Raw genomic sequence first — 21219 nt, 5'->3', positions numbered from 1 at the left:
TGGGGAGAAGCACATACAGCTGAGCATTCTGCTTAGGTTTTCTTTTTATCAATTTGCTTATTTTCAATGGTCATGCTCCTATTAATTGCATGCCACTATAGAAAACATTTAGTATAGAAATTGATGAGGTTTGTGCTCGTAATTCTTAGAGAAGAAGGTTGAGACAGCTGCCTCCCCATTGTTGTAGAGAATCCCTGCACCAGGGATGCATGGCTAGCTTGGCCTTTCATATTAAGTCTTTACAGGGAGAGCTTTGAAGGTTGGGATGGAAACACAGTATAGTATTGAAAAGTCTGTGGGAGTCTCGGTTCCACACTAGTGGATGTTTGGTAGGTTGCCTGTGCTTCTGAGAAAGGCAATGGCTTGCTGTAGCACCTTCTAGGGATGTATTTTACACTGCTGCTGTGCAGCCAAGACAGGTGAAGGAGTGACTAAGGTGGTGCCGTAAGAACATTCCCTGTGGATGGTAGCATGCCAGAGCTTGGCAGTGGCAAGAAATCCAGTCTTCTGCAGTAAGGTCAAGGATGAATGTGTAGGGTGGATCAAGGGGGCCTACACTCAGATGCACCTTTTCCAAAGGACCTCTCTCTGTTTCCTCTGCCTTTCTATTGGTGTCGGTTTTCAGTTCTTAACAAGAGAACTGATTCAGAGTGGTGGGGAAGGAGAAGTAGAACTGGTTGTTCCTGATGCTTGAGACCTTCAGATCTGATCAGTGTTGTAAGCACTTTGAAAAGGACCTCCACAGAAGTCAACTCTCCATGATAGTCTTCACACAGAATCCTAAAGTATCCATGAAAATCTCAGGAAATATTCAAGCCATTTTTACACCTGGCATGGTGCCTTTTTCCCAATTGAAAACTCTCATGTTACTCCATGTCAAGTCCTGCTTTGCAGAGTAGCAGCAAATGAGAGGGTAAGAAATTTTCCCTCTCTCCACTGATGCCATTTGTATCCATGTGAAAGATGTGGCTTCTGATCCACATCTGGCCTGGATCTGGACTATGCTGTGTCTCTGAGCCTCAACGCCAGTTGTACGAGCTTGCATTAGAATTCTGGGTGAATAACAGGTAGACAGGAAGGCTTTCTTTCTTTGCACGACTTCAGCAAAGGCTTGGAGGAAGTAGCTATGCTGCTGTCTGACCCTTCATTTTCATCTCCTGGTGTCTCAACATTCTGTGTGTTTCCATGTTGCTTAGGCTGTCAGCAGACAGAAACTATTTTTGTCCTTACTTTTATTATTATTTTTGTTTTTCTTTTTTTATTTTGGCTAGTAAATTAATTGGGGCTGGTTGAATCATCATAATGTGATGTTATTGTTGTCTAGAAGCAGGACAAGCTCTTAAAGTGGTGGACAGTACAAAGCAGTGATATCCATGGTCTTTAATATGACACCAGATTTTGAATCCAGTGAATGCCAGCTGTGTGGGTTAGTCCAGAGCTTGCCTATGGAAGTATATAGACAGGAGGAAAGCAGACAGGTCTTCTCTCATTTGTGCCTAAGGGCTTCATGGACACTTTAAATTGAAGGAAGTTAATCATAGATGAGTATCTGTGAGAGAAGCAAGCTAACTTGTAATGCTGAGAAGAGTGGAAATGGAAGTAAGTTATTGACTGGTATGTATAATCACAGTCTATCTTTTATATTCCCATTGTAATCCTAAACAATAAGGATTAAATTTTTTCCTCAGAGGCCCAAAGATAACTGAATGTTCAAGGACAGAATTGTTGTGCAGAAGGTAAAAAAAAAACAGAAGTCCTTTTCAACTTCAACCTCTGGTTCTTATTTTTTTGAATAATATTGATTTTTATTTGCTGGTTTAATGGTAGTTTTCCCCCTTTGCAAATGGAAAAGAGCCACTTAATGAATCATCCATTCAATGGTGGCAGTGCCAAACCAGAAAATATAGGCAGAAAATACACAATTCATTAGCAAAAGTCAGTCAAGTTCCTGTGAAAATACAGCTTTGTGTTCAAAACATTGATAACATTTTTAATAAAAAACTCCCACCTGACTACCTTATGGCAACATCCACAAAAAGCAGAGCTGGCAGATTCCCACTCAAACATCCCTCTCAGCAAAACTTCCATTTCTGTAGTATTGGGCAAAGCTGAAGGAGAAGAAAAACTAAATTCAATTGTTTTGCCTTCTTAGAAACCGCACAGGAGTTCTATTAGCTACGTGTCATCTGTACACTAAAGTTAGCTGTCCATGACTAACAATTGAAATACCAAATCATGGCAGGTACACAGCACCTGGGAAATTCCTAATTGAGTGTGTGCAGTTTTAACACGTGTGAAAATACTGCTGATTGACTCCTGGCTTTTGTTGCATGTAAACTGAGAGACCAGGGTTTGTTTTGAGGGGCTCGTTGCAGTTCTGGTCTTGCTGAAGTCTGCTCAATTTTGCTATAGGTTTTGATCAGATTAAGGTTTCTTCCCTGGTCTACTCCATCCAGAGTAGTAGGATTGGAAATGTGGGCTGGAGGAGCTCCTTGGGTTTTGCCCTGTATTTCACACCATCCTTCTTTAGGTTCCCAGGCTAGTATTCCAGGGATATGCTAAAGAGAGAGTTATGTTGTATGTGAACATAGGATTCACTGATCTGGGTCATCTTGCCTGGGCTTTCCACAATGAAGAGTAACTTCTTTTTTGTGTAGCCCCATCAAAGGGAAGAAAGAAAAGAAAGAAATCTTCCCCCTGTGGGAAGAAAATAGTGTTTATTTTGATTTTGACTGTGGTCTTAGACCAGGCTGACAATAATAGGAGCTTATTGGGAAAGGAACTAAAAATGAACCAAGCTGCAAATACTTGTGTTTGAGTGAGCAGGGCAACCTGGATTTCAGGGAGTGTCATTGCTGTAAAGTTATGCTAAACCTTTTTTTTTGCATAATTTTTATTGATTAAAAAAGAAGAGGGAGAGAGTTGGTCCTCAGCTGGCATAAATAGACACAGCTTTACTGAAGTAAATGTGCATCTGTTCGCTCTGGTGAAGGATATAATTACCCCATATTGCATTCATTTTATCAGCCATTGCTAACATTTTCTGTGTGATCCTCTAAAGCTTTTCAAGAATGAAAGCTCTGTCTGCTGCTCCCAGCACTTTGTCTATGTGACATATGAATTGTGCCAAATCCATTTTGAGTTTTTGTTTTTAAGCTCTGAGTACAAGGGTGAAGTGAAAATAAAGTGTGAATAATGGTCTTTCTCTCAAAGGCAATGTGATATTGTGTTGAGCTGAAAAACTTATTTTCATACAGATCAGCCCTGCCAGTATGAAGGGCTGATGGATGCTGAGCATGATCCAGCTGATATCTGATACAGGGGAAGGGGAGGGCTCTTCAGTGTTGCTGACAGAGCTATAACAAGATCCAGGGACTGGAAGCTGAAGTTAAGCAAATTCAGCCTTGCAATAAAATGCCAGTCATGAGCATAAAAAAACCATTTTAACAATTTACTGGAGCTCATCATTAAGAAGTCTTTAGTATTTTCTTTTAAAATCAGTCTTCAGTTTCTGGGAGAAATTATATGGCCTGTGAACTGGAGGATCACAGTGATCCCTTTTGGGTTTGTAATTGAGGTATGCTTGTTAACTTCCCTTCTATCCTATAGGCTTGAAGGAGAACACATTTACCAGAAATGCCCTTAAAAATTCTCATAACACCTGCAGATCAGCACAGATGTAACTGTTCTAATTAAATCCTGTTCTTTAGGACTACATAGGATTGCCCACAGAGATTGGAGGAATTGTGTGATTTTCTTCCCTTCTCCTTTTCCCCCATACTTGTTTGGGTTGGATCTTGAGGACTTCTTTTGTAAGAGGTTTTCTTTCTTATCTTATTTTTCTTTTCTACAACAGGTGAGTGGCTCACCTGGTGGGATGTACCTCAGGAAACAGATTGCCCATGATCACATTTGCCTTTGTCAGTGGTGACACACAGCAGGCTCTTCTACCTCCACCACTCAGCAATTCATTCACCTCTGCAGTATTCAGTGATTTGTGCTCTTGAGAGCTTGAATGACATTTTGGTGAATTAGAAGCCTTTGAGCTTCATATAGGGACATCTGGATGGAGCTTAATAATACGGGATATACAAGAAATCATGTTAGTCACAGGAGCTAATTCTTTCCTGATCTGAAAGTCTTTAAAATATATTAAATTAGAGGTTGTTGAACAAAAGAGCACTCTGTACATGTCACAGGATTGGGATCTCTTATTTCCCTCTCTGAAAAGCAGACAGCCCCCACCTAGTGAATGCTCAGGTTTGAGAATATCTCCTTGAAAAGTGTGCTCACCTGCAGCTATCTGAGAAGTACCAGTCTGAACACTGCCACAGGAAATTAGATGTTTCTGTTATTGTGGGTATTGAGGAAACTCAAGAATAACACGGGCTTAGGAAATCATTATATTCAAGAAGCAGCTCTCTCTTTTGCATTTTGAGCCCTGGTAGTATCACATTCTGTTTTGACAGCTGTCAGAAGTTAAATGAAAGGTACTTGGGGAAAGAAGGGTTGAGCTACAGAGAATTGTTTGTTACTTGCAGCATTCACCAACAGTTGAAGTGTTCTCTTGGTAACATACGGGCTGTCTCTTTTTCTTTCTTTTTTCTTCTTTGCTGAACTTTGGTGCCTTTTATTTCTGTGGCTCTTGTGACAGGGACTGGTGCCATCCAGCCTGTGCTACTTTCAGTAGAAAATTACTCTTTGATACTGTGCATGTGCAGTGCAGTCCCTGTCCTGCCCTAGTTTTATTCTTCCTCTTCTTCAGTGATTGTCAGCTTCCAAACTTTTGCTAGTGCCACAGTCCTACTTTCATCTCCCAAATTTAAGCTACAGTTTTGCTGTGAGGAAAAGGAATTTATGCTACCTTTTTCCTTCTTATATTTTCTCTTACTAGCTGACACCATTTATCTTCACAAATTACTGTAGCAGTTTAGGGTTTTAGGTGACACTCTGTCAAAGGTCTTTCATGTAGCTGTTTATTAATGTTTGCGCTTAGTGTTTATATCCCGAGGGCAACATTCATAGGTGTTGGAGCACAAGGGGCTTTTACATTTCCTTTGTGTTTTGGATTCATCCTTGCAGGCCCTAGAAATAAATGTTATTTTCTCTTTAAATTATTTTAGCTCTAACTCAGGAGCACCTGAAACTTTTGTTTCTGTAATCAACCCTTTTTATTGTTCTGTAATTGGAGATAAATATGGTCTCCCAAGGTTGGGTGAACTTGGCAGGGAGTTTGCAGAAGCTTAGCCCGTGAAAACAGCTATTCCTCCTCTGTATCACACGGTGGCAGATAGTGCCCAGCATATGTTCTGTGCTGTACCAGTTTGGTAAGTCCTATCAGATAATTTCAGCATGCAGCACTTTATAAAGAATTTAGTGTTTTGGAAAATTAAGTTTGTTTAATTGTCTGTGCAGGAAGAGCTTATTTTATAGCAAAGTAATATGTGTTCATCCACAACTTGCAGGATGTGTATTATGGGTGTGTGTAGGATTCATTGAGGTATTACATCTGACAGTCTATATATATATATATATATAAATGCTATAAATACAGTAGAAAAGATACTTATGTAGCTGGAATATATATAGGCACTTAATTTTAATTAGGTTTTTGATTAAATATAAAAGTGCAATTAAGAGTGACAGATACAGTAGATCCTGGTAGACTACATGACAGTTTTTGTCTAGAAAAACTCCTGAACTGATTGGTTTAAACCAGTGCTTTGTGCACTACTTTTGAAAATAAGACCATTAACTAATCATGGATATGAAGCTAATTACAGAGTCCTCCCTTAAACTACTTGACCAAGGTATTTGTGTGGTATCTTAACTAAGTCAATCAGATAATCGTTACACAAAGTGATTCCATAAAGAAAATGAGCAAAGAACCGTTTAGTTACATTCAGAGTATTTTGACTATGGTTTGTTGGCGTTCTGTGTAGTTTTGCATCATTTCACAGCAGGTCTCTGAGGCTTTCCAGTGTCACCTCAAAGCTGTGAGCTGAACACAGTGGCTTCCTGGCTCTGGTACAAGTCTGCAGGACCTTGGGCAAACCTCCTCTTTACCTTTCCATCTACCATAACTGCTGGAAATGTGAATGTCCCAAGCAGAACTGTTGTCTGATAACCGTTTGCACAGCTCATGGGTGTTGGGGTCCTGCCAACATTTGAGGGACAAGTTACCGAGACACAAAGAGCTCACAACATGTGTGTTGCTGCGCTTAGTATTTGCTTTGGGGACAAATGGTATGTTTCCTTCTTGACACGATACAGAATGATGGCCAGCCTTGAGAGATGGTTTTCTGCAGATCAGTAAATCACTGCATTTTCATTAACTTGCTTACTTAGGCTCAAGATTGAAGTTGGTGCCATTTGAAAGGCTCCTGTAGACTCCAGCGTGGTGACACAGACAGCTGTTTCCCATGTCTGTCTGTTAGAACTTGTCATTTTGTTTCACAATATGGAAGGTGTGAGAAGTGACAGGACTAAATAAGCACAGAGGGAACTGACTGTTTTATCTGGCTGTGTTAACAAGTAAGCTGGGAGTGAAATTAACTCCATGTGAAGCAGTTTAAATTATTTATTTTCAAACCTGGAACTGTACTTAAGATGTTGTTAAGGCAGAGCCATACTGACAGGGTGACGTTAATTACACCACTGGAAACACATCACATTAGCTGAAAACAATTGATTGCAGCTATCATTCATGGCTCTGGGTACAGTCACAGCTGTTGCAAAGCTGGGCAAAGTGTCCTCTTCCATTCATGGAAGTTCCTCCTGCATCCACCTGCAGCTGCAAATTAGCTCTTTAATTACTGCAACAAAATATGATGTTTGATGGTTTTGGGTTTCTTGTATCCCTCTCTTTATTTTATTTATTTTTTGTAAGCTAAGTGACTGTGTGACTGATCTCCTCTCCATTTGATGTCTTAAACATCTGAGGATGTTCATTGACCAATCCACCAGTATAAAGGCATATGCTTTACTGTCCCTGTAAATGCTTTCCCACACAACACCCTTAATGATTCAGCGCCCACTCCTTAATTCATAACAAGAGTGTTGTGTCCTTCAAAACAGGAAATTATTGCATGGATTTTCCATTCTTTGCAAAGGCTTTGGCTTACACATCCCTACTGAGAACTGGATGTGACTTGACTAGCATTTGTATGGATGTGTGCTAATCAAAATGAGGATTTAACTTTCTCTTCCCTTATTGTTTAGCACTGCAGTGATTTAAGAACTTCAAAATGACCTAAGTGAGAAGTGCTGGGAATATATGTAAAAGTAAATTAATGGTTGGCTACTTGCAGTTGCTACATTCGGTTTTTCTAGATGCTCCTGGTCCGTGGTTAATGCGATTAGAGATTCTACTGGACAAATGCATGTGTGCAGTGTTTGTTCATGTGCCTAATAACTCCTGACTCTCTGTTTGTAGGTTAGGCCAAAGACCCTGATTCCAGACAGCCTCCCAATCTCCCCATGCAGAGACCAACCTTCCAAGCAGCCTCCCACCTTCCAGAAGGCAACCATAGTAAGCATCAAAAACCCTAGCCCTGCCCTCCCAACTGCCAACAACACCGTCAACCATGTACAGACACCCAACAGCCAGTCACAAAGTGTCACCGACCCCGCAGCTCTTTCATCCCCTCTGAGTGGTGCTGGTGTGGCCTATGCCATCATTTCCACCTCCCCCAGCAATGCAGCTCCGATCAGCACCAGTGCCACAGTCTCAGTGGTCAACGACAGCATTAAAGTGCAACCGCTTCTCATCAGTGCTGACAGCAAGGTGAGTTCCTTGGGTAGTGTGCCAGTTTGGACAAATTTGGAGGAAAAATATCCTCTGATAGAAGGCAGGTCACAACCACCCCTCCCCCACCAAGTTCGGGAAAAGAGAAATTTTCCTCGGAGGAAAGTGAAAGAGATAAAAACTATTTATTTAACAAACACACAGGAAAAGGTTAATAATGCTAAATAATAAAACCTCTCACTGTGGAGAGAAACCTAGGAAAATTTCAGAGTCCTTCCGTAGTCTCTCTCCCCCTCCTTGGAGCTGGGTCCTGGTGGGCCCACCTCTGGAGCCTTGATGAATAATTCTCCCTATGTGTTCTGATGTTGAAACAGTCCAAAAAAGAAGAAGGGATAAAACCAAAGTCCTGGGAAAACAAAGTTCAACTCTCCATCTCCCCCAGGATAAAAAAAGAGCTGAAAAACTGGCTGAAAAGCAAGAAGGGTACTTCCCCTGCTCCTCTTGCCGCTGCACTGTGCTGTGTCCTTGAAACAATTGCTTGAAAAGCTTGCTCGGTTTTTTTTTCCTCTCCCCCCTCTCAGGCTCAGTTTAAAGGCGCAGAAAGGCACAAAATTAATTTCTGGGCATAGAGCAGCGATAGGGGATATGCATCATAAAGTCACTCCAAGACAGGTAGCAAATGCAGGAGCTGTGCTGCAAGTATGAGCAGAATATTCCCCTGGGAGTGCGCAGCCCTGTGCAGTGATGTTAGTGGTTCTTCTCAGAGAAAATAGTCAGAAAGCAATGGGAAAAATTTTACAGGGACACATAGAGGCTAGTAGACTTTTATCTGTGTGCAAGCCTGTTTTTTAGAGGGAACAAAACACATTATTATGTAGACTGACATTAGCAGGACCATATGAACTTCTCTTTCCTTAAGCCAATCCTCACTAATAAAATCCCTGAATTCTGTACAGTCTCAAATTTCCTATGGACTCCTTCTTCAATGATACAGTGATACTAGTTCTATTGACTGACTCCATGGAGTACATAAAATAATCAGAGATTCCCTTCTGCTCTTCCAGGAGAAGACCAAATGAAATGAGAGCTCAGAGTTTCAGAAATGACCAGGAGATGAATCAGTAGAAAGAAAAAATTCAAGCTATGAATTACTTGTTTCATCTTTGTACTGCTTTTAGCATTGGAATGCAAGAACTTCACCACTCTTATACCAGAGACAGATTCCATACAGGCTGCCAATGTACCCAGCAGACATTCACTGTAATTTACTACTGGGATTCTGCTACTTTTGGTCTTGTTGGCAGCACAGCTTGTCATACAGTGCTAAAAAAATACAAGATGTGGGCTGGCTTTTGAGGTAAATAAAAGCAGACATCTCTTCCCCACTTCTTTGACATAAATTATTTTTCTCTTACTTAAAATGGCTGCTGGCTCAGAAAACCATCTCTTTTTATGCTCTTGAATCTTCTAGAATGACTGAGTTGAGAAATGTATCTAACACTTAAATGACATTGACTGAAAATGAACAATAAAATAGATGGAAAAGGCCCAGTGTTCAAATCTAATAGTCTTTATCTAGAAGGTGATAGTCCTTGGGAAGTCCTTTTGAAGCTTCCGCAGTCCTTTTGATTATAGGTATGAAGTCACATGTGTAGTTCTCTGGGCAGAAATTGTCATTCATTCCTTTTAATTTATTAGCTTCTAGAGAATGTGACCTACATTGTGTAAATCTTCATGTGGTAATTCAAATATGAGCAACTGGATATACTACCATAAATGTGTGTATGAGATCTGTGTCCTAATTCCTATAGGTTCTAAACAAGACCTAATTTTAATTTAAAACACATATAGTTTATTTAGTTTACAGAAAACTGGACATCCACTGCTTATAACATGTAAAGGCTGAGGACTGAAGTCTGATCTCAGTTGAATGAGGAGTACCTGTCACACAGTACCTTCTTTCCCATTCCCACGTACTTACTCTGAAATAACACTCATACAACTGAGATCAGACTGGGTTTGAATGTTTAGTAATCCCATCTCTTCTACTTGTATACAAAATAAAATCAAAGGAGAGACCTTAAAATCACTGACACCACAAGTGCTAAAGCATGGCTGCTCAGCCACCTTCACAAGTCCTCTAAACAGAAAGTGTCCTAATTTTCAGAGGCACTGATCAAGTGACCTAGGCTGCAGTAGGTTTATAATGCACCAATAAGAATTAATTTTTAGAAACTTAAATATGGATTTAGGACCCTAAACCTAGGTATCCTATTGTTTTATGCTTTTGACTTGTGACTTACATTTCTTATTTGTAGGGTATCAAGTAACCCTTCAAAGAGGACTCAAAGGTTTCAGGCAGAAAAATCCAGTTTCGTATAGTGAATTCTCTGATTTGTACATTGTCTTTTAGGTTATCATTATTCAACCTCAAATCCAAACCCAGACAGAAAGTAAAGTGGAGACAAAGAAACCTCCTGAAGAGTCAGCTCAGGGACTGCCTGCTACCAAAAAGAAAAAGGAGCAAAATCCAGAGGTGATTTTTTTTTATTTTTGATGTTTAATAAATGAGCTACAATATGGTTGTTATAGGGGCTAAATCTAAACATTCTTCTGTATGCATACACGATTACTTTATCTGTGCTTATCGTTCTGCCAGCTGTTCATCTCTCCTCCCAATCTCTGCAATCAGGGTGGTTTTCCTGCCAGTGAGTGCCCTGATAAGTTTGGTTTGCATCATTCAAATCTTCCACTGTCACAAAATATAAGACTTTAAGGTCTCGTAATACTTAGAGGTCTCATAATAATCTAGGCACCTTGTGGCTGTAGCTGGATTTCTTGTGAAAGGTGTGTACAAGCTTAAGCTATTTTCTTTCATGTTATCAAACATATAGCATCAGATTTAGAGGCTGCGTATGAGGTGGAATTAACATTTCTTTTTTAAACTGAGCTTTTAACATCTTCTTTGTAATGAATCTTGCAATTTTTATATTGTATTAATAGTTTCCTGCATTTGCTGTGTACATGTCTTCCCACATGTACACAGATTCTAGTCTGAAATACATTAAAATCCTTTAAATTGAGTAAGAATAGAAAGCAGGTAATAAGACTAAATCTCTTTTGGGAATTATACTTTTGATTTAAACTAGAAATATAAAGTGCAAGTCCTTGTAGAAATGAGGTCTCTCTAATAGATATTTTGGGTTTTGGCTAGATATGTTCACATTACATTGGTTGTAATTTTAGGGCAATTTGAGAAGTTATACAAACCAAATTGACTTCTTTTGTGGAAATGCTCAGCTCCTATGAAATCTTAACCTCACTAGTCTAATAAATGTGTGGCATGAAAGCATCCTTGGAGCTGTAGTTTTAAGAGGATTAATACAATATAAATGTATGTTACTTGAGGCACATAGGTGGTCATTTGTTTTACCATTTTAAGAGGTTCATTTAGTTAAAACAGTGTTAAGGATAAATATTTTAGCCCAAAATATCACAGCTCTATGTAGAAGCTCTACAGAACTACAGTTGGGAAACCTCCCAGGTTTTAAATCTGAAACACTTATATGAATCTTCATTACCACTGAAGGATGGGACTATAGAGTCCTGTTTTGTTTAGGCAGATTATTTCCAAAAATTTATTTTGTAGCGCCTCACAGGCACAAATGCCAGTAGGCCCTGCTTAGAAACAGAATGCTAGGAAAAAACAATAATTTTTCTTTGCCTGTAACTTATCCCCATGGAAAAAATATTGAATAAAAGTCTTCCAGAAAGATGCAGGAAGAGGCAATGGGACTGGCCACACTTTTGGTATTGGATTCATAAATGTAAGAGATTTTCATTACATTGCTAACTAGAGTATCTCTACAACCTTATTCTAACCACAGACACTGTTCCTACCCTGTTTACTGGAGGTCTCAAAAACCTTTATTTTCTGGGTAGGGTGCTGACACTGTGCCCTAAAGTATGACAGTTCTTTTATTTTCATAGATTTGTTGCACAGCCATAACTAGGTAGGTCTAGAGTTAATTTCTTTTGTTCTTTGAAAGTAAACGTTAGTTGATTATCATGTATTTATGCAATTAGTGTAATTAGAACTAACAGCATAATTAGTATAAATACATGTAATGACATAAATAGAACATGTAATTACAAAATGAAATGCTTTTGTGAAAATCTTAGTTTTGCTTCATGAAAAGACATACTGTGTATTTCTAAAAGCACTCATGGCTTTTAAGCAGATGATTAAATTTGAAGGAAAGACAACATGGTATTTTTTAAAAGAAAATAGGCCCTCAATGCACTTCTCACTTTTATTTATCTTCAAAGCACAAAACTGAGGCAGGAACTCCAATAGGGCTCTGTACAGAACTTAGTTGGGAGAGACTGGGATTTAACAAATTACACTGACAATTTGAAACAAGTTAACCAGAAATAACCAGACTTATCAGTAGCCAGGAATCCAACATGCAGTTATGGAGTGTACCAGAACAGAGTGAGGATAATTACTGTCTTTAGTTCCTGGCTTGGTTATTCTGCTGGTAAGTCCTGAAGCTGGTCATGGACTGAGGAGGAGGAGGCCACCAACTCATTCCCATCAGCAGGGCTCAGCTGGGCATGGAGGACAATGATGATGGATCCAGTAATGGGCCTTCTCCCACCAGGGAGAAGAAATGGAGGAATGTCTGTACAGAAATAGAGGAATTACAAAAGGGAGCTGCTCCTCTGGGGAGAAAATCTCTGGATGTTGTTTTTTGGGTTGGTTTGTTTGGGGAGTTTTTGTTTGGGAGGGGGCAAGGGGTGTTACTCTTTTTTTCTTGAAGAGACCTGAGTTCAACACAGAAAGAAACAGAATTCTGCCGAAAAACCTTTTACTCATTTAAAAATTCATATTAGCAAACTATCTGGCAACATTTTCATTCTAAAATTTTTTAATCTAAAAATAAAATTACTGCCATAAGTACTGGTTATTTAGTTACTGATGTTCTAATCCCTCCTAAGAAGTACAAGAGAGACATACGGCAACTGTGAACTAAATGCTAATGTTAGGCCTGGATTGCAAATCTGGAGAAAATGAAGTCTTGGTTTTGCAGCTTCCTGCACAGAGGAGAAACTCTGTGACATTTGAAAGGAAGGTTTTGCAGTGGAAGTCAGAATATGAGTTGAATCCAATGAGCTACTGGGGTGTGAAATAGCAAAACCCATAAAAACAAATAGCCTGTTAATATAATATGCTTGCTAAAAAGAATACAGGTTGAACTGGGATTTTTAAAAAGGAACCATCTTTCAAATCTGTATAGTAGCTAAAACTTCCTGTGTTTAATCATGAGATAATTATCAAGTCCACTTGTGATGGCTCTTCATATTTTAAGTATGTTGTCATTACATTTGGTTAGATACGTATTAAAACAATTTCAGCACGAAGAGAGGAAATTGTTTAGCAAACATTCCAGTACACAAATAGTTTCAGTTGAGGCATGAGAAAATGTGTGCTTTCCCTACAGTTCAATATTGGGGTAATGCAGGAATTCTGCACTCCATTAGGAAAACACGCATTAACCATTCCAGATTTCTGGTTCTATCCCTAAATGTTGTTCTTACTTTTGCTCACAGTGCTGAGAAGTATCCTGCCACCATTACTTTTTGATGGGGCTGAGATGAAGCTTGTAATTCTAAGCAGTTGACTAATTTTCTTCTCAGATCTGCACAGTGGATCAAATAAAAAAGATTTTCCTTCAGGTGTGGGGCTACCACTGTCCCTGGCTGGTGTTTGAGGCATATAAGGAGTGAAAACTACTGAAATCAAGGTCTGACATGCTAATGAACACATGTGTAATTATCACAGATATGGAAGGCAGAAATACAGTGTGAATATATCGAAACTGCCAGTGAAGAAATTCTACACCACCATTTTTTAATCTACCCGGAGAGTGGGAGTCTCCCGAGGCTGTGGAAAGGAAATATTCCTGTCTTATGTGGGTGTTAGTTCACCTGTTTGACAAAGGTATTTTCACAGACACGAGTGGTAGAGATGTCCAGTCCTGACCCTCTGATTACCCAAGAGTTAGATCTTTTCATCTACAAAATGAGGATGTTTTTGCTTTCACAATTTCACTAAGTGAAAGTCAGAATTGCAAAGGAAATTGTAATTCTGGTGACTTACTAGTTGATTTTATCCTGAACTGAAATGAAATGTTGACTCATCAGGCTTTTCACAAAACAAGAAAGTCAGACTAATTTTGACTTGAAAGTGTTGAAATGTTCTCCTGACACTCTTTGAATGAAACAGAACATTTTGACCTTCTGCTGCTTAAACACCGTGTTTTAGTTTGACCTAAATCTAAACATTTTATTTGGGGTACAATAATTGCATCTTCCTATGGTCTTTGTACACTTCCTCAGACTTGGATTGTGAGCTTTGCTTGCTTGGATTTCCCAAGAGCTTGAGTTTTGTAGTCAGATTTTCTCTCCTGTGGAAATGAACCTCATGAAAATACCCCTTGGGTAACCTGATGCAACAAGATTGTTCAGCAGAGCAGAAAGTGGAGGCCCCCAAAGCCCCACAAGTACCACAAATGTGACCGAAAACCAAAGAGTTCTGTTCAGTCTGGGCTTGGAACAACACAGCGTAATTTCAGTTTTCATCAAAAACATGCAAGAAAAACTTCAGCAAAACCTTTCTGCAAGGAAAAATTTTCCAGTGAGAAATCACTGACAGTAAATTTAAAATCTGCTCTAATACTTGTCCTATAACTGCATCAGCATGTTTTGGAGATTTTTTAGTATGAAGATATGTTTTGTGCATATATAGTTTAGATGAGTTGTGAGTAATATTTTAGATCGATTCCTCACTTAAAATGAATTCACCAGCATCCGTGGGAGATGTTTGTTCACTCCCTATTGAGGAAAAATGTTGGATCAGTATATATCTTCACAATCCATGCACATGATGTTATTTTTGTATCTTGGGAAGAGAAATTTCTAATTTTTTTTTTGAGGGGAGGGGACTTTCAATATGTTTCTGATGTCTTGTTTAGTGTTGTACAGCTCATACTTGTTGCCCTTCATACAGCTTGCTCATATCCTATAAAAGCAGTGCCATGTCCAGATCGTAATAATAATACACAATTACTTCATTAAAGAATGGAGTAACAATCCAGCTAGCAATGTGAAATTGAATAGATTAAATTGACTGAATAGTGGTCATGTGCTGTGTAAGATCAGTAGTCATTGAGCATTGGCTTCAAAAGTCTTTGAACTGCTAGAGTTTATATAGTCATACAAGGAGAACCAGGCGTATCTGAAGCAAATCTTCAGTTAAAGTTCTTCACATTACTTTGCAATCAAATAAGATACATTTCTAAGAGACTTTCACTGGGTTTATTCTGTCAATGCTAATTTTATTTATTTTCTTACCATGATTATTAGAGTAGAAAATCTAACCTGTTTATTTTTTCCTTAGAAAATTGCCTTCATGGTAGCACTAGGACTGGTTACAACAGAACATTTGGAAGGTAAGATGGCATATGTTGATTTACAGTTCAGTTTTTGAGTGAAATTTTTTCTGTTGGCTTCTATGCCAGAGCACGTTACTGAGGATTGTGGTCAGATGGCTTTTGAATCTCTCCAGAGAAGGAGATTCCACAGCCTCCCTGGGTAATCTGTTTAGTTCTGTTCTGTTACCTTTCTGGTAAAGAAGTTCTTCCTCATGTTCAGGTGGAACTTCCTGGGCATCAGTTTCTGCGAATGGCTTCTCGTCCTGTCACTGGGCACCATGGAGCACAGCCCGGTCTGTGCTCTGACCTCTGCCTGCAGATAATTATACACATCAACAAGATTTCTTCTCAGTTTTTCGTTATCCCATCCTCTGAAGGGCAATGAAAACTGAAAAAATGAAAATTAAAAAATCAGATGAAATGTTACCTTCGCACAATTGTGCCTTTCAGTCTCACAATAGTGGGTGACCTTACTTAGCTCTGCCTCCCACCCCATGGCATGGCTCAAGGGGCACAAGGACTGGCCCTGCAGCCAGCACCAGCATGCTTGGCACAGGCTGGTATTTGGACTCACTCAGTCATCATGGTCCTTTAAAAGACATTAATAACTGGAGGAAATAGGGAAACAAATACCCTGCAAAGGCTCTGACCACCACTGATCTGGTTGATGGATCTCTGAGGTTCAAAGATGTTTGCCCAGATACGCAGCAAGTGCCCCCTGCTCTCTCCCATGTGAGATGGACTTCCAGTTTCTGAGTTGATTGTCTGTCATCTCTAGAGGTGCACAGAATAATGTGTAAAGTATGGTGAAAATCTGGCATTTGTTTAATAAGATTTTACTTACTTAAGACTACTTCTCACAAGGAATTCCTTCCCTCCATTTCCCCCACTTAGCCAAAAACTTAACAATCTTCCCATCTAATCGTGTTTGCATGAGAGCCTCTAGCATGCCTTCCCAGGCTCCTGAATTTGACTTCAAACAAATATTGCACGTAAGCTAAATGCAGTATTACATAGTTTTCAGTTTCCTTCTCCAACCTTCCAAAAATAGCTTGCAAAAGTTAGCAGATTTGTATCTTTCTTTGCCTCAGCTCTGTTGTTCTGAAGTCATAGATGAGAGGGGGAAAAGGAGTGTGTTTAGCAAATCTGCCAGTGATGTGAGACAAGCTGGGGTGGCAGAATAGTTCTCATGGACAGAGATGATGAAGATATTTTTAAGAAAAGGTCTGTACTCTGATGGTTTTAGTTACAAGCTCAGCCGCGACAAGTTGGTGTGATTCCACCAGTAAAAGGAGAGAAAGCTGGTATCTGTGTCAGGTGACAGTGAGTCTTGATCACAAAAAGTGTTAATGGCAACTGATATTAACCACCCATCCCATAGACCATAGCCAGTAAAATACTTAGGAATTTCCAGTGCATTAAGTTTTATGTGCTGTAGACTTAGGAACATGCTTAGCTACCTTGCTGTCTCAAAAGGTATCTATCTATCGCAAAAAGGTATTTTTAGCTTGATTTCTTTTTACTAAGATTTCCAGTTCCTTGGTTTTAAGACAAGTTGTGAATTAGTGAGAAAATACATCTGAATTGTAATGTCTCCTCAGTATATGCAGCAGGTTTCCTGTGGGTCTTGTTGCCATTTTTCAGTGTTTTTCATCTTTAAATTTGCATTTTAGAAAATCATTTAATGTCCCAATGACTGAGAATTTGAAAGCAGTTTAAAGAAATTTTAAGCCTTCATCATTTTTGATCCCTTAATGGTAATGGGTTGAAATGGAAATAAAAAAGCTACAACAATCTGGGGAGAAGATTTCTAACCCAAAAAGTGCAAATGATGACTGGTTCTTGTTTTCTCTGTCTAAGGAAAATAGGACAACATTTGAAATTATCCTGAAGAACAAATTATGCTTACAACAGAGTGGACTTAATTTTGAATAATTCTATACCCTTTGGTTTTATTGGAACTAATAAATTGTTTGTATGGATTTATTGCTTATATTCAAAATGCCAAGCAGTGCTCCACTTTGTTCTACATCAGGTGTGGAAATGCACATTTTAAACCAAACTGCTACAACACTCATCACGCAGAATCAATTCTTGAAGACAATTTCACTTTCTATATTCCTACTAGCATTAAATAGATGGTTCCAACCAAGAGCTATTTACTATGGAAAGGGTATTTCTTTATCAGAATTGGTGATTACAACTGTCAAAAATGCCCTTATAACTTTCACATACTAAAGGTTATTATTTTACTGCTCTGTCATGTTTACAGTTATCAGTCACTGCTATTTATCAGGAAGCAGTGGTCGTTACACAGTTCAGTTTATTTTAATACTTCTAATGTATTTCTCAATTTGACATTTTTGGAATTTAACTTGGGTCATTAAAAGCTTATTCATTTGGTATCATTAATTTAAAGTGTTACTGTTTTTCTTCATTTTATTCATTAATTTTTTGGTGAAGGGCTGTGATCCACTTCTATATGGATTTCTCTATCTGCCTAGAAGCCTTCCCACCTAACCTCCACAGGAGCATTCCCTGCCTGGGAAAAGAACTCTGTTCTGCAGAGAGTGTGAGGCATCTTTACCAGTAAATGAACACAGGTGCTTCCACTGACTGACAGTCTACAAGGTACAGCTTTCCCTGAAGATAAATTGCTATCATGGGCCTCATAGAATGACCATGCAGAGTTTTTATTGGTGAAGGCAGCAGCTCATTGGAGTTTGGCCTCCAACATGAAACTATCTTCAAATTCATTCATCTTTGTCAAATGTATTACAGTTTAATTTTTCCTGTTTGGTTTCTATTTTTTTAATTAATTGTGCTAGTTTGAAAACAAACCAGTGGGAGATCACAAGTCAGAATTATAACTTATATAGGAAAATTAAAATAAATGCAATAGTATAAGAACACTGACAGAATCCGGATACAACCTGACACACAGGTTGTCAGGGTGTATCCTAGGTCCTAGTCAGGGTGGTGGTAGCAGTCCAGATGAAGTGGGCCTGTTGAAGCAGTGATCCTGTAGAATGGTCTGGTCTTCACCTGAAGGTCCAGTAGTGTAGCTCTTGTCCTCTGAAGGTCCCATAGGAAAGGGCTGCTTGTGCTGTTCCAAACCCCAGACTATATCCAGGTGGGAATGCTTGGCTCCTCCCCCTGAGTGGAGCATCTCACAATGGGCTGATGTAATTCTGTGGGTCATGTGGGTCCTTGATTGCCCATTAAACAGAGATAGCTCCCAGAGGGAGTTATCAGGGATGAGTCATGGTAGGCGATAACAAACACTGCCTCATCTGCTTTAACAGCTTGTGAAGATGATAATAGAATGCATGCTTTTGGTTACATCTTACACTGTAACCTAGGACATTAATAAATGAAGGAGTAAGATAGCTCAATTCTGTGATGCAGTGCATGGTTGTAACATATTGAATCTTTCTCTAGGCTGTTAGAACACCTTCTAGCATTACAATTGCGTTAAAAAAAGGTAGTTAGAAAGCAAAACTTTAAAAGAAGGACCTTTCGTTCAGGTCATTCTAAAAATGCATATCTTGGTCTATCTAGATTACTGGAATATTTATGATTTAATAAATTGAAACAAATTTAATTTAACTTTATTGCAACCTGTTCTGAAAGGTACACAATACTTTTTTAGGAGAAGTAACACGTAACAAAAAATAGCACACCAGTATATGCTTTTGCTCTGTCTAGGTGTAATTATTGACAGAACCACTCTAGATGTACATAGATGCATGGTATTTTTGTTTCCATAAAGAAAGTGCTCTCCCTCCCTGATGGCTGCATAGGGTGGTGTACATCTCAAGCTGTTTCAGTTCATTACACTCTCTCTTCATTTCCGTCTATTCCCACTGCTGTTACTTTTCCTCACAGCCAGCCAGCCTGCCTTTATCTCTGTACCATATCAATGCTTCTTCCAAAGCTACATTCCAGGTATCTGCCATATGTGTGATTCAGACCCCATCAGATACTTTCTGTTGCCTTGATGACAGCATGTACCAAAGAAATTTTCTCTTTAACTTGGGACCAAGAAGGGCAGAGAGTAACAGATCCATCTCTGTCCTTTTATGAGATGCTTGGCCCAGTTGCATGCAAAGAAAACTCTGCTGTATTTAATTCTTTGTTTCTTTTTCTGGGCCATTGAAAGTCACAATCTTGTATCCCTGTGATCACTTCTGGAACACCAAGCCTGCCCTAACTCCAGTTTTTTCTCTGCACTGCCATGGCTGTGCTGAGGTGCTGCAAGCGCTGAATTCACTGCCTGGGGTCATGAGCCTGGCTGCAAGAGCTGCAGCTCTAGCTCACACTGCTGAGACCAAAAGAAAGAGTCAGCCAAGAACCACTTCCTCTCTTTTATGGCTGCACCAAGGTTCCTCAGTTGTGACGTCTCTGTTACCTTTGGGCCTTGAGAGCATTTCTGTTGTAAGAACTGACACTGACATCAAGAACAACCATCTCTCTTCTGTGGCTTTGACAGGCCACTGGATCTGTGTGTAGCACTCACCCTGCTGCTGCTGCTGAGGCATGATTCCCTTTAGATGCTCCCTGGGAGCTTTGGGATGGATATTTCAGCATAGACACATGAGCATTTAATAGGAAATACTTTCGCAGTAGGACAGAACTGTTTTCCAGACAAGATCCTGTGTTTTGGAATCTGCATAGCATGGAGGATGTTAACATGATGTTACAGTGGTTACAGCCGAGGCATTTATCTCACATTGCAGTGCAGCTTTGGATCACACTTTTCTTGGTGGTGAGATTCTCTGCAGCCCTTTGAGTCACATGGCAGCATGTGACAGGTTGTGTCAGACTGTGAATACAGGTCTGCCTGTGCTATTTGAACTGCCCTAGGAGAAGACACCTTCTGAACATGAGAGGTGACATGTCCCTGTGCCATAGGAAAACCCAGATAGTAGTTGCTCTCCTGTTTTTCTTGTCCATCTAGTTTCCTTCTGATGCAACCATCACTCCAAGAACAGCGGCTTAGCCAATAGTCTCTTGTGAAGGAAGTTTTAAATCCATATCTTAGAAGTTAGGCCAGTACAAAATCCATGCAAAGTGTTGGCCTCATCTCTACGGACACTGTGTCCAAGACACAACCAACAACACTGACGCCCTTGTATTGTAGCAATGCTTAAAATGGTATGTGGGAATGATCAACACTTGAAAAGCATGCTGACAACCAGAACTAAGTGTTGGGAATCCAGTTCCTGAGTATCATAAACACCTTGAAAGCTCAGCTGTATCTTACTGTTGGATTACAGGTGGGAGATCTTGCTCAATACCCTGAAGACTGGTGCTGCAGGTGTTCTGAAATAGACCTCTTTAGTTCAGACATTGAGGAAAGACACCAGACCTCCTGCATAATCAGATGGTGTCCTTCGTTTCTCTTGGGTGTGTTCTGGGGCCTCTGGGCTGAGGAACATGCTCCTGCCAATTCCTCTCCTTCTGAGATAGAGCAAGACAGAACAGAGGTATCACCACCGTGGGGGCATTTAGACTAACAAGATCGCTCTGGTACCTCAGCGCAGAGTCTAAACTTTACCTTACAATATTCACAAAGGAAATATTTTGGAATAGAGCACACACTTGATGTCATGGGATGGATGCTGTGTGGCTCTCCTTTCTAAAGTGTGTCTGGGGTTTATAATCAAAATAATAGGTTCTATGCTTGTAATAATCTCAGCATTCTGAACTGGCATCAAGAGCTGGAAAAAGAAATTCCATATGACGTAAACGAAATCCTAGCTCAGATCAAAGTAGCATTAAACCTACAGATTTCTGTGGCCAAGTAATCTGCTCCCTCTCTCTGTCTCTACAGACTTGTGCACATGGCTAGTGGTTGCTAAACACAGTCGTCAGCATGTGCCATCTTCAATAGGTGTCACCATTTAGTGGAAGGGAGTTGTAGAAGTTTAGTGGAAGGGAGAAATGGGCTGCAGTCCAAAGAGCCCATCTGTG

General features: G+C 39.7%; 1 protein-coding gene across 6 annotated transcripts in view; it reads left to right on the top strand.

The window, feature by feature from the left end:
- PHF21B (PHD finger protein 21B) overlaps positions 1 to 21219 on the top strand; it is a 182994-nt gene that overhangs the window by 146586 nt on the left and 15189 nt on the right. For 5 of the 6 annotated variants that reach the window (XM_048300438.1, XM_048300437.1, XM_048300436.1 and 2 more), the window contains 3 exons: positions 7436 to 7786; positions 10161 to 10283; positions 15210 to 15261. In XM_048300438.1, coding sequence (XP_048156395.1) covers positions 7436 to 7786; positions 10161 to 10283; positions 15210 to 15261 — 526 coding nt within the window. The remainder of the gene's footprint in view (positions 1 to 7435; positions 7787 to 10160; positions 10284 to 15209; positions 15262 to 21219) is intronic. The other variant, XM_048300439.1, reaches the window with a different exon arrangement.

The sequence above is a fragment of the Corvus hawaiiensis genome, chromosome 4, assembly GCF_020740725.1.
Source record: "Corvus hawaiiensis isolate bCorHaw1 chromosome 4, bCorHaw1.pri.cur, whole genome shotgun sequence".
In the NCBI taxonomy this organism is placed as follows: Eukaryota; Metazoa; Chordata; class Aves; order Passeriformes; family Corvidae; genus Corvus; species Corvus hawaiiensis.
The sequence above is the reverse complement of the archived record's forward strand: the minus strand, read 5'-3'. Positions and strand labels throughout refer to the sequence as shown.